The sequence below is a fragment of the Ochotona princeps genome, chromosome 22 (assembly GCF_030435755.1).
Source record: "Ochotona princeps isolate mOchPri1 chromosome 22, mOchPri1.hap1, whole genome shotgun sequence".
NCBI lineage: Eukaryota > Metazoa > Chordata > Mammalia > Lagomorpha > Ochotonidae > Ochotona > Ochotona princeps.
Genome location: NC_080853.1, coordinates 27574454 through 27588787, shown reverse-complemented (window position 1 = coordinate 27588787; position 14334 = coordinate 27574454). Strand labels below are relative to the sequence as shown.

The following is a 14334-nucleotide window of genomic DNA, read 5'->3' as shown; positions in this document are numbered from 1 at the left end:
AGGAGGGAAATCCTTACGCTTACAAAAATGTATTGTGGAACATAATAAAAATAAACAAATGAATGAATCTCTTAAAAAGTTTTTTAAAAAGAAATTAAATAGTATTGCTTAGCCAGATCCTTTTTTTATTATATTGCAATAATATTGACTTACTTTGTTTGCATGATCAATGTTCATTAGTTACTATAACTTAAACTAATGAAAGGCATTCATAGTTGAATTCAGCAATAAGACTGAGAAAGGAAACTTCTAAAACACTTTTATGTTATTGAGGCTGAAATTTGAGTTGTTTCTCCTAATCTTGGCTGACTTTGAAGTGGGGACAGTCCTCTCACATCTCTGAAGTCAAAGGTTTCATATATGTGTGCAGAATCACAGAACACACAATGCCTGGCTTTATATGAAAAAAATAAATTTTGTGGGGAAACATTATGAACTGCTCTGAGATGTTCAAATAGAGTAAAAAGTAGCTTATTAACTTCTAACTTAACATTGATGAACTATTTTCTCTAGCACTCATGTTAGAGAGGATTGATGGGAGGTACATAAAAATCAGCAGAAATAGTTTGAAATCATTTCTCTTAGAGTTATAACTGATTGCTATAAATTGTGTTGGCATTTTTTTTCAGAAATTTGTTCTTTATGGTTTACAGTGCCTGAATCTTGCCTTATTTACAAGTGAAGTTATGTCTAGCATCGAGTCTTCTTTCCCATGTCAATCCTGATGCTCATTTTGCAGGCAATTATTTCTAAATTTATTTCCCACCAAGGATTTGTCTTTTTCCAGGGTGCCAATTATGCACAACTTGCACTATGATCTGTCTCATTCAGGTCTGACCGAATGATAGAGCAATTCACCGGTAGGGAATTCCTTTTCACAGTTATCACTTTTCTGGAAAATTGCCTGCATTAGGAGGATGTATTTTATAAAATCTTTTACCAGGGAAACATTTAACAATTCTTAAGTTGCCTGTCTCCTGACTCCAGCACAAATGCCTAACATAAATAAAGCACCAAGTACGACGGGAAAAGTGAGAAATGCCTTGTTTATTCTACTTTTCCTTCTCTTTGTGCTTACAGATGTCATCCATACTGTAGGACCGATAGCCAGAGGGCATATTAACGGTTCCCACAAGGAAGACCTTGCAAATTGCTATAAATCGTCTCTGAAACTGGTGAAAGAAAACAACATCCGATCAGTTGTAAGTGCTTTCATGCTCATTATTACTTATCCTTCCTCAGCCTTTATATTTTGGAAAGCAGCCTTGCCAAACAGAGGTAAGAAAAGCGATTTCCAACATAGGAAAATTAAGGACCCCAGTAAATTATGTGGCCTATGCGATGGTGTGCATCAAATATTTTCTAAATTGTTGGTGGTGTTCCAAAGATCTAAAGCTGTGTAGTCTGTTTATGCATTTTAGAGTTCAATTTAACCTTTAGGTATCTTATGAATGTATGTGTATGTCTACATATGTATGTATATAATTTTGGCGATGGCTCAGTTTCCAGAAATTTACTCCAAAGGTACTGCATTAACCTGAAGGTTGCTACTTGTAGGTTTGCTTTATTCTTCTTAAAGCTATGTGCTATAGCTGCATATGCTACATGCCTTTTTAAGTTTTTCCAGCTTAGAAAGAGTTCAGAGAGTGTGGATCCTATTCTTACCAAGATGGTAAAATGAAAGGCATTTTTTTTTTCACGGTTTTGGGGTGTTTACCCACCTGTTTTTCTTTAGCAGTATGCTCTACCCCTATTACATTTTAATTACTCTAGGAAATCTAAAAAATGGAAAATGATAGATTGTAAATATCAAATAACAGTTTAATGTGACTGGAATCTCTCTTTTTATTTTTACCACATAGATTATAGCCTTGTTGAAATTGTAGGGCAGGGAGATAATTAATACTTCATTTCTTAGTGTGATGAATAGACAAGAATTCCTTGGGAGTTCACAAAGAGGCTAGGTTTATTATTTGCATGAAGAAACATTGAGAATCAGACACATTTAGGTAGTACTGGATGGTGGCTGTATCGGTCCTGTATCTTTATAATTATAAAGTGTTGTTTTCACTACAACATGGTGGAGCTGCCTAAACTAAGAAAAAATCTTATGTGAACCATCTCTACAGCTATTTTAATATCTGCATAATTAACACAGCTAGGTTTTTTAAAGTTTCTGTTTGCAGTCAACGTATAAGATTCTATTCTTAGAGGAGAAAGCTGGAATTCTAAGAAAGTGGAGCAAACTAAACTGTGAAACCAGTTGGTTAATTTTGTCCTCCATAGAAAAACTAAGAAAATCAAAACAGATGTGCACATTTGGGGAATAATTAAAATGTAACCTATTGATTTAAAAAGGCAAGGGTCCAAAATGCTTGGAAAATGGATGCGTATAGAAGTTTCCAACCTGGAAGAATGTAGATTTGGAGACCTGAAGAGAACTTGCCGATGAATTCATGGGAATCTCCAAAGATTTGTTTTTAAAAGACCAGATGATATAAGAAGATGCCTGGTACAAAATGTGTGCCAACAACACCTTTTCCCTTTCTACCAGGAAATACTGAGGACCCCTGGTTACATGCTCTGTAAACAATCTAATCTGTTATTGTGCTCTTTTCTGCCATAAGATAAGAAGTGGAAGAATTGTGGACTAAAGCAACTTTTATCAAATACTCTTTTCATCCTGGTTAGGTGTACCTTAACATATCTGATGACAATGTCAAAGGGTCATTCTTACGCTATTTGAATAAAATCGGCAGGCTGTGCCAAATGGAACCCATCCCTACACCCCTATACTAATGAATAAAGAGAAGATGGAATACGTCTAAGGATGAGGCAAAGAAATGGCCAGATAAAGTAATCACCATGCTATTGCATGATTCACTGGAGCGGTCATAAAATGTCTGATTTCTTATTAGTGAGAAAAAAAAATTATATTTTGCCTTTATTTTTATGTTTTTTTCCTTCTCTCCCTTCTATACCTCCTTGTCTCCCTCCACTCCTTTCTTTGAAGAAGGAGTTGAGAACATCTATTTTAAATCAGGTGTCATGTTCTTGATCAACTAAATAAGGATAATGGCATAAAATGTTGATTCTGGAAGAGGAAGTGAACAATTCATAGAAACATGATTATGACTAGATACACATTTTCTAAGGCATATTTTAACTTTTTTGGAACTTTTAATTTATCATAACATCATGATATATGGATAGGGATGACAAATACATAAAGGCTGTTTATGAAGAATAAACTTATCTTAGCATAATTTGTATGCACGATCAAGAAATTTTTCATAAAGTTGTTAACATAATGCCTTAGCATTTGCCATCATGCATTATGATTTGCAATCACGGAGAGCGGTATTACTCTTACTATGTTATATATTCTTAACACCGGCCTTTAAAACACCCACTGCACTATTTACTGATGTTTTTAAACTACAATAAATTGTTATATTCCGTTAGTATATTACATTTGCTTAACCAATTAAAACTGCTGATTTTTTCCAGTTCTCAATACTATCTCATTTGTAATCATAAATAATATAACTGTTGATATTACCAAATTATTTCTATGTGGACCATATGGCAGCGCACTACATAGTGTTTTATTGTCCAGTAGATACGTTAAATTAATTCAGTCACAATCTATTTTAGAAGTGTTTTCTAAATTGAAATCTCAAACATTCCTTATTATTATGCCTTTTCCCTTTGTGCTATTGAACATCAACATAAAAATTAGAAAAATGATAATTATTAAATTGGGATAACAGATATGTGGGAAAATAACCATAAGGAAATATAGCAAATACCATAATGTAGATGCATTTGTTTATTGTTCTGGGTCAACTACACTCTGTTGTAGCTATAAAACTTGTATTTTCACTGGTCCAATTTGAAAGGTGACAATCAGTCTTCTCACCTGGTACCTGCAGAACTTAGTCCTCGCAACTTCCTCAGTATAGGACAGACAATTTGCAAAATCATGCATAAACACTGTGGTTGACTCAGAGTTGTAGGGACATATCATTTTTGTCTCTGTTTCATTGGCCACAACCAGTCATGTAGCCCTGATGAAGGGCCTTTGGGACCACAGAGGAAAGGTACAAAATCTCTGTATTTAGTCTAATTCTACCAAAGGAATTCATATTTTTACTTCATATTTTTACTGTAAAAGAAACAAATGAAATGGTTATTTAATTATTTAATGAATACTAGTGCGGCTGGCACAATTGTTCAGTTGGCTGAGTCTTCACCTGTAAGCACCATACAATCTGGGCACCAGTTCAAGTCCTAGTTGCCCCACTTCCCATCTAGCTCCCTGCTGTAGCCTAGAAAAGCAGCAGAAGATGATCCAAAGTCTTTGGACCCAGTACCCCCATGGAAGCCCCAGAAGAAGCTCCTGGCTCCTGGCTTAGGGTCAGCTGCTTCTCTCTATAAATCTGTCTTTCCAATAAAAAGTTAATGAATCTCTAAAAATAAATAAATAAATAAACAAATAAACAAACAAATAAATGCTAGTAAGATCTTCCAAGATGTGACTAGCTATCATGCATGTTTACTTTAGGTAATAGGGAAAAGAAAAATGAATTAGTAAGTCTAATGCTTCTTATTATACTAGCGTCTGTCTTCTATGGATAATTATTTGACACAGTCATATCATTATCAGGATTTTTTTCATACTTATTTACTTATTTGGAAAGTAGAGTGGCAAAGAGAGTGAAAAAGGCAGAATTGATTTTCCATCTTCTCTTTGACTTTGCAAATCCTTCAACATCCAGGGCCGGGCTGGCAAAAGTCAGGAGCCACGACATTCATCTGGGCTTTCCACATGGGTAGTAGCAGCCCAAATACTTGTCATCTCCCATGCACATTGGCAAGAAGTTGACTTAGAAATAGAGAGTTAAGTTAATCCTAAGAACTCCAGTGGGGTGGCTAGTAACCCAAATGTTGGTTTATTCTTAGGTGCCACATTGCATGCCCACAGGAAGTGCTTAACTTTATAGTTTTAGTCATGTCTTCTTCCAGTTTCACCAAAAACAAACATTGACCCAAGGCTTTAGCCCATCTTGCACTGCTTTCCCACATCACAAACAGGACACTGGATTGAAAGGAGAGCCTCCAGGACACGAACCATTGGCTACATGGGTTGCTGGCACTGCAGGTAGAGGATTAGTCCCCTATGCCACTGCACCAGTCCCACAAGGAGAAATTTTTAAATAATGAAATGCACTGTACCTTGTTTGACATACTTTGAGTCACAATTCGTGATATGAAATAGATATTTTATTTTAAAAAGTTACATTCTGGATATAAATCATATACACATACACACACATATATATAGTTTAAAATTACTTTTTCCATAATTAAAAATAAAGTAAAAGTAATTAAAATTACTTTTTTCATAATTGATACATGAATGTGCTGGTTTTATGTGATTAGGCAAACCAAAATCAGTATTTCCTGTGCTACTGGGATTTTCTCAATTTCATGCAGAATGGTTTAGTGGAAAAAAAAAGAAAGAAACAAACCAGAACTGTAAGCTTCCAGTGGTGATACTGGGGATGATGTAGAGTGCATTGGGTTAAACTGTCACTTGCAATGCTGGCTTCTGACCCATTTCCTTCATAATGTGCTTAGGGAGACAATGGGAACTGGCCCCAACTTTTCAGCCCCTGCTATGCACATGGGAGACCAAGATGGAGTTCCTGACTCCTGGCTTCCACCTGACCAAATCTAGCTATTGTGGTCAACTGAGGAGCAAACCTCTGGTTGGAAGATCTGTCTCTTTCTTCCTACTTCAAATAAATAATAGATCTGTAAAACAAACGGAGAACTGCACCGCGCCAATACAGATCCCGGTGCCAACACTGATCCCACAAACACAGATGATGTAGCCTGCAGGAGTCATAATCTTGGAAAGTATAACTTCTAGTGGAGAAGACAATGGGCTTGTAACTTCAGTGCTACCTCTAGGCGCTGTGTCAATAAGCAATTTTGGAATTCTGTGTTTAATTATTTTACAATAGGGTAGGTTTTTCACTTTAACACATAGTCAAGTGAATCTTTTCTTATACAAGTTCCCTTCTAGGAGGGTTGCTATGGCAATGAGTCCTCAGCCTGAAGTTCTTAAATGTTGGTTTTATTTCATTATCTGAGTTTCCATTACAGGCCACATCAATCAATGCAGTGGCTTATTCAAGGAGACTTCTGCAGCTTACAAAACTGACCCTTTAATTTGGTGTCTGCTCCTCCGCCTACCCTGACATCACTGTTGCCCAGCCAACCCTGCTCAAAGGGCCCTGTTGTGCACAGCCCTCTATTTGATCTTCTCCTACTTTCTTTTTAGGTAACCTCTCATTTTGATTCTCACATGGTCTCATTTGCAAAAGATGGTTCCACATCTCTGGGCCTCTCCTAGTGGAGATTTTAACAGCCAGATGACTACTGAGGATATTAACACTCCCAACAACACAAGCATTTTACATGTGTGTCTCATTTTGCAGTTTACAGCAGGACATGTGTATACATCACCTCGTTTGCTATTAAAACTTTCTCCAGCTGACTGCCTGTGTTTCTTTGATTGAAACAATGAGAAAGGCCGAATCAGGACTTTTTTTCCTCCTATTTTATTATTTTTTTTTTCTGCACCCAGCCTCTTTGTAAGAGCCATTATTCAGGACTGAAATCTGTTTGTAATAATACTCGGTGGGAGTTATTATTACTGGAAGTGACCAGTGGTGCAGGATGGAGAACAGGAATGAGAAGCAAGAAAAACAACGGATGATTGTAAACTCATGAATTATGCTTGCAAACATATAGTTATCCGTTCGCACCCACACATTATACTGCGTACATGTGTCAGAATAGTCACACCGGAGATCACCTGCGTTACAGAGATGAGGTCGATCATTTAGCTCTGGTGTATAATAAGAATAGCTTAATATTTTTGAGTCCTTAATCCACACCAGGCACTATTTTACACTATATAGTACTCATTTTCTCCTCAAGACAGTCTTGAGCTAAAATGTGTGGTTGTGGTCCTGTTGTGATGGCTCAATGGTTAAATGCTTACCTTGCTAGTATCAGTATCCCATTGGGGCACTGGTTCTTCTTCTTCTTTTTTTTTTTTTAATTAATTACGTTTCATTTTATGACACAGTTTCATAGGCTCTGGGATTCCCCCAACCTCTCCCTGTGCCCTCCCCCCATGGTGGATTCCTCCACCTTGTTGGAGTATTACGGTTCAAATTCAGTCAAGATTCTTTCATTGCAAGCATGTACCATGCATAGAGTCAAGCATCTTCTTGTCCAGATACATTCAACGGTTTCTTGGGGAGACCATCTCTGCTCTGAAGGCAGAGCTGGCAGAATATCATCCCGATCAGTTAAAAACCCCAACATAACATCAGCAACAATTTACAACATTATGGAGTTAATTGACATGGTATTGAGTAACCAATATGTTAAAAAATGCAGGTTTTTAACCACATCCTGTGACTGCTTCATTGAGATTTCAATTTTAGTTTATACACAACCGGCTTCTATATACCTTAAAATGGCTATAGGGTACTATTCAGCTGTCTCGTGTCTATTTTCATTTTAGTATTTAGCAGTTTATAGTGTTGAAGCATACTTTTTACTGAACGTGACAGATTTTAGCATAGTCTAAACTGGCTTCTAACTCCAACAAGGCATATGTCAACAGTTGAGGCGCAGAACAGTTTTAGGAGGAGTGTGGGCACTGGTTCTTGTTCGAGCTGTTCTGCTTCCCATTTAGCTCCCTGCTTATGGCCTGGGTAAGCAGCAGAGGATAATCCAAAGCCCTGGGCCCTTGCACACATGAAGACCAGCTGGAAGAAGCTCCTAGTTTCTGATTTTGGATTAGTTCAGCTCCTGCCATTGTGAACATTTGAGGAGTGAGCTAGCAGCTGAAGTTCTTACTCCGTCTCTCCTCTCTGTAAATCTGATTTGCCTTTCCAATAAAAAATAAACAACATATATGTAATTTTTAAAAAGTACAGTTGTTTCCATTTTATGGGTGGGAATAATGACACAGGAATTCAGTAATTTGCCCAAAGTCTTAGCTCAGTATAAAATACAGATAGGATTCTACTGGTCTTAGTCAGTGTGCTATCCCTTTTACCTTCCCTCTGTTGTTATGTGACTTAGGTTAGCCAGCAAATCCCAGTTGTAGGATGACCCTTTGGTGAATGGTGTGTGAGGATGGTTTGGGGCACCAACACAGACGTGGGATGTCACTCACATTTTGTTGGCAGGGAATGGAATGTTGCAACATCTGGACTGACTAAGTACTCCATCCCAGATACCGTTTTAAGTTCTTGCTAAACAGTCATGTAAGTGAAAATCCACACCAATAACAGGAGACTTCAAAACAGAGTCTTCCCTTTTACCTTTAGCATAAGTGGAACTACCCATAAAAATATGGAAAATTTATACTTAGTTTTCTTAACTCTTTACTAAGGATACCTGAGGAAATGCAGTCACTGGTGGCTATTGACAGCACTTGAGTCCCAATTCGTTTGCACCCGTTTTAGCTAGCATCTGTAGTTGTGTGTTTCTTTTTCTGTTAGGATTTATTTTATTTATTTGAAAGCTAGAGTAACAGAAAAAGAAAGTGAAAGAGATGTCTTCCATCAGGTGATTCCCCAAATGGCCACAATGACTGGAACCGGGTAGAGTTTCCCACATGGGTGACAGGGTCCCCAAACCTTGGGCTATGTTTGTTTCTTTCCCAGTGACATTAGCAGGGAGCTGGAGCAGCCAGGACTCAACAGGGCTGCCAGCATTGCAGGCAGTGGCTTTGCTAGCTGCATAGCAATGTCATTCCCTACTGATCTTGCCTTAGGGCTGCACTGGAGGGAAATAAACATCATTTTATGTTCTAGTTAGTCATGCTTAAGTTCTTGAAAACAGAATTTTACTGTAATTACATTCTTATGGCACTTGACTGATTATTGAAATTTCTTATGATGTCTTATGTAATGTCTCCTTTGAAGCTGACCTAGAAGTGTGATTTTGTGTGAAAATACTTAGACGGCAATGGCTAGAAGTGCTAGAGGAAGAATAGGAGAGAAAATGAGAAGGAAAGGCAGCTTAGAGGGTCAGGGCATGTTATCAAGTAAGGTAACCCTAATGACAACCGAGGCTCGATCCTGCTGGGAACTCAGTGTGCCAGGAAGAACATTCTGGGAGTGGTCTCATCGGCAGTAGAAGGATATGAGACTGTTTAGTTTCTACTCCATCAGTTACCTAAGGCTTTAGCTCCCCAGCCTTTCTGCTCTCTGTATACGCTGAGAGAGAGACTGCTAGGAAGAGGCAGGTTAAGGTCATTTGCTGACGGATGCAGCAGGTAGCCACATCCTGTAGCGGTCAATTCTCAGTAGGTATGGGTGAGGGATTGGTACATTTCTGCTTCATGTATGGGGGAAAGTTTGGCTATTCATAGGTATCACTTTTAGCATAGCTATTGGGCTTTACAAATCATTTGCTGTAAAAAGTTAAGTGTTGGTCTGATAGAGTTAAACAAAATCTTTCTATAATTTGATGCACTTTAATAACAAAATTACAGCAAAAATTACAAAAATACCATTAGAATCACATACTTGCGTGTAGGACAACTCAAAAGTTATAGTAAGTGGAGGAAATACACTGTATCATTAAAAATACTACAAACATCATTTAATTCATGCCATTACAAATTTGACTTTTGTTAAAAAAAAACAGCATTGTCTAGAAAATTTAACAGATTGATTTAGTTATTATAGATTTGTACTGCTACACTATCTTGAAGTGCATTAATATTTTACATTCTCACAGTCCTAATGAAAACTCACAAAGTAAGATGGAAAAACTACAGTTCCTGGTATCTGTCCAGTTTTCTACTTGGATTCATGTAAGTAGGCACCTTGCGGTCCATGGGAAAAATCACCTAGTTTTCAGAACTCCTGGTGTGTTTTGAAGCCATGAATAGTTTCTCACACCGCAGACTGGAAGAAGAGTTTTCACTTCAGAATTTCAGTGGACTTGTGATAAAGTCTGATTTCAGGGAGCAACACTTACCTACCCTAAGCCGCCTGACTTCTTTATTCCTGCGTTGAAGAGCTCACTGTTAGCAACTTTTGTAACCATTCCTTCCTGTGTGCTTTACTAGTTGATATGAGCATAGTGAACAGTATCTGTGGTGTAGAAACCTTAGTTCTTGACCTGGAGCTCTGCAAGCATGTGGTTGGAGAACAGTGGTGACCATGTCCATTGTTCCAACATAACTCAAGAGTCATTCATTTAAATTAAGCAGAGTTTCTATTAACAGCAAAGCTATATTCAATATGCTAAACACAGGTTGCTCAAAGCTTTTTGTTCTTTAACTCAGACACCCAAATTACCTGCTGCTTTAAGTGTAGTGTGATATAGATGTCAGATGGATGGTGATGAATGTGACAGGTGTTGTAACCTATAGAATGTGTGGAGTTATCAAAATGAGTGCAATGGTGAGCTCCTGAAGAAAAAGCATCACAATATTATGTCACCTCACTTGAATTTTTTTTTCAAGATTTCATGTTAAACTTTCAGTCACCATGCTAATTGCAGTTAGGAGAATAGGATGATGGATGTGAAGTCATCAGAAAGCTCATGGAGGCAGCACTGTGGAACAGCAAGTTAAGCTGCTGCCTCGATCACCTTCATGCTGTATGAGCCTTGGTTTCAGTCCCAGCTGCATCACTTCCCTCCTAGCTCCCATGTAAGCCTAGGGAAGAGCCCAAGATGCTTGGGCTGCTGCCACCCACAGGTAGGCCACCATGCAGCTACAGTTCCAGGCTTCTAGGTATGGCCTGGCCCAGACCTGGGTCTTGTGGCCATTTGAGGGGTGATCCAGTGAATGCAAGGTTGCACACTCTCACTCTCTCTTTCTCTCTCCATCTCTGTCTCATTTTGCTTTTTAAATAAAAAGAATTCATACAAAAGCTCTTTGAAACACATGCAGTATGGAAAAACTGTGTATGGATTTCAATATTTGTGCTCCGAAATGAACATTCAACTTTCATTTTTCCATGAATTTTCTGAAGAACCCTTGTATATAAAATTACTGATCAAGCAGAAGACAGATCTTAGAAATAAGCAACTTGATTAGGAAATTATCTTTGATTTTATCACAGTATAAGAATTCTTTCAATTACGTTTTCTTTTGAAGTGTTGGGAAATATATTTTCAACAAAATTTTACAATGACGCTTCATTTTTTTTGTAAGAGTGTCTGAAAATTTTGCTTCACCTTGTCTACAATTTGAAAGAATTATTTTTACTAACGCTCATATTGTTCAGATGTACATCTATCATCAACGAATAAGAAAACCATATTTAAAATGAAGACGAACTTAAATTTGCCTGGATTTGTCGACTTAATTATTTTGAGTCCTTTTATCAGGCTAGGGAACACTGCCAGGTAACTTATTACTGATTTCTACAACAAAGTCTTCCAGAAGAGAAATACTAGGCTAGCACACTGTCAGAGAGAGTATATTACAGTGAAATTTGTATAGAAACAGTAAACAGATTTGCAATGCAAGCTTTCATCTTGAGTGCTTTGTTTTTCCCTGACCTGAGCAGCAGTTATTAGATCACTGTATCATAAGAAAATAGTCCATTCCAAACACGGACCACAGCATCATCCCGGTCTTGCTGTTAGGTTTGAGCAACTGAGCAGTTTTGACATATATCTAGAGGGTTAATAGTCTAGAGCAAAAGCAATGGCTTTAAATTGTACATGTTTTCTCTTGCAAATGTTCAGATTTACTATTTTCTTTCTCAGAAAGCAATTTCAATGTATAGAATCTAAGTCATTTGTAAACTGCTGAACTGCTAGACCGAAGGAGCAAAAGCAAATAAAGCCAATAAAAATTTAAAAATAAAAATAAAAATGTCAAAGGCAAGAAGGCTCTTTGGACTTATTTATGTGCATTTCAATGGAGCTGCAAAGAGGCTGTTGGTGTTGTGGTGATTCTTGTTGTTCCAAAATGAATATATAGCATAGATTTGTTTTAAGCTGCACACTGGCTATCTTTGTTTATTATATATATATATATATATATATATATACACACATAGAGCTCTAAAACATGTAAAAGGTGAAATACTAACTTGTTTTGCTTTCTCAAGGAAATTGGCTAGTGTTTTATTTATAATTATGGATTATGTTCCGCATAGATAACCACCAAGATTTTCCTCTATACAAAATGAATGCTTTTTCTGTGGTTTCTCCTTCTCTTCTAAGCTTGTGTTCTAGAAATTTCCTCACGGCAACTATACTAGCAGGTGAACTAGTTCATATAATGCATGAGGTCTTTTTTTTAATATAAATGTTTTCCTTTTAAGGATTTATTTATTTACATGAGAGGTGATTATACAGAAAAAGAAAGGGAGAAAAGAGATGGTTGTTTTTCCATCTGCTGGTGCACACTCCAAGTAGCACTGATGACTGGGGCTGGGCAGCTGAAGTCAGGGACCAGGAATCCTGTAAAGGTTTCCAACATGAGTGCAGGGGCCCAAGCATTTGGACTCTTATCCACTGCTCTTCCAGGAACATTAGCAGGGAGCTAGATTGGAAGTGGAGCAGCAAACATTACAGCAAGTGGTCACATAGCGTGCCAGCTTTGTAGACGGTGGCTTAATCTAAAACATCCCAACAGCAGTCCCAGGAAATCTTACTGACCAAAGTAAGAGCCATTATTTGCATATTTTACTGAATAATGGGGAAAGAAGCCAGGAAATAAAATGAAGTAGGTTAGCACTTTTTAGCTCAGTGACAAATGAATAGGACTATCTCATTCAAACTAACACTGTGTTCACATGCCCTGTCTCTTTGTATCAGCCCATCCTTCTTGATGGTGATTAGATTATAAAGATCTAGTTTAGGATTGAACAAAGGAACATGTTAGAGAGTGACATCAAGGAACCAACAGTTCATAGGTGATCCATCAAAAAGACACAGGATAACTGCACATGGCTATCAGCTGGTAAATAGCAGTGGGCAAAACAGATGAAAGAAAATGAGATTCTAATGAGTGTATAATGGAAGGTAAATTAAGGGGTGATATTTTTCTAAAGATAACATGAGTCATGCTAGAGAATTGGCTGTACCATCCTTTTATATTTATAGTTCAAATTCTTATATGTTCCATCCTATTTATCATATAATATTTCTTAGATGCTATTACTTTAGTATCAGCATATTTTTTAATAACTGATGCATTGTTCACATAACCCATTCTCTTTTCAGTTGATAAATGGATATTGTAAAATAACACAGCAGACACATCCCAATTTTTGGTATGTAATGGAATGGCATATCAGTAAATGAATATTGCAACTGGGTAACAATGGATAGTTCTATGGACTAAGAGAACTAACACGTGTTCCCCCAAACTCATGAGATGATGTCGTAATACCCAATGAGAGACAAACATATTTTAAAATTTTTTTCTTAAAAATAAGTATTTAAGATAGAAAAGAGCATGATGAATGATAACTGTATGTAATCTTAGGGTCTTCCATGAGATGAATGAAATAACAGTTATATATTTTTATATTTTATTTGCCTTTATATTTTCATATTTATTTCTTAGGACACTACATAATGACTTTAATTAAAGGGAACTTATTTGGACATCATGTGCCAAACAGCTACTATGTTCCAGTCACTGTTGAAAGTAACTGGGATGTGTCTTCCCTTGAAAATTTTACATTCTACTGGCTGAATTTTCCATTTTTAAGAAAAATATTTATTTATTTTTATTTGAAAGGCATTTTTACAGAGAGAGAGAGAGAGAGAGAGAGAGAGAGAGAGAGAGAGCGCTTCCATCCATTGGTTCACTCCCCAAAAGACTGCAAAGGCCAGAGCTGAGCTACTCTGAAGGCAGCAGTTTCTTCCAGGTCTCCCACATGGATGCATTGACTCAAGGACTTGCGCCATTCTCCACTGCTTTCCCAGGGAATAAGCAGGGAACTGAATTGGAATTGGAGCAGCTGGGACATGAACAGGCACCCATGCGGGTGGCCAGCACATAAAGGTAGAGGATTAGCCTGGTGAACCAAGACGTCAGCCCCAAGCAATTTCCATTTTTGTTAGACTGTTTCATGGTATTTCTAGTTAATGTGCCCTATTATTACCTTCTTTAGACCCTGTGTAAATATGGGGATTTTAAACCTTATTTTTGTTATTCTTAAATATTAAAAATGCTAAGAATGTAACAAGTTGGGTTTAGGTCAAGCACATGGTAGTTGCATGAAATAATAATAGCATATGAGGGAACAT

General features: G+C 37.3%; 1 protein-coding gene across 1 annotated transcript in view; it reads left to right on the top strand.

Moving 5' to 3' along the window:
* The window catches only part of MACROD2 (mono-ADP ribosylhydrolase 2), a 1523237-nt gene that overhangs the window by 940458 nt on the left and 568445 nt on the right, over positions 1-14334 (top strand). The window contains exon 6 of the mRNA XM_058679322.1: positions 1081-1202. Coding sequence (XP_058535305.1) covers positions 1081-1202 — 122 coding nt within the window. The remainder of the gene's footprint in view (positions 1-1080; positions 1203-14334) is intronic.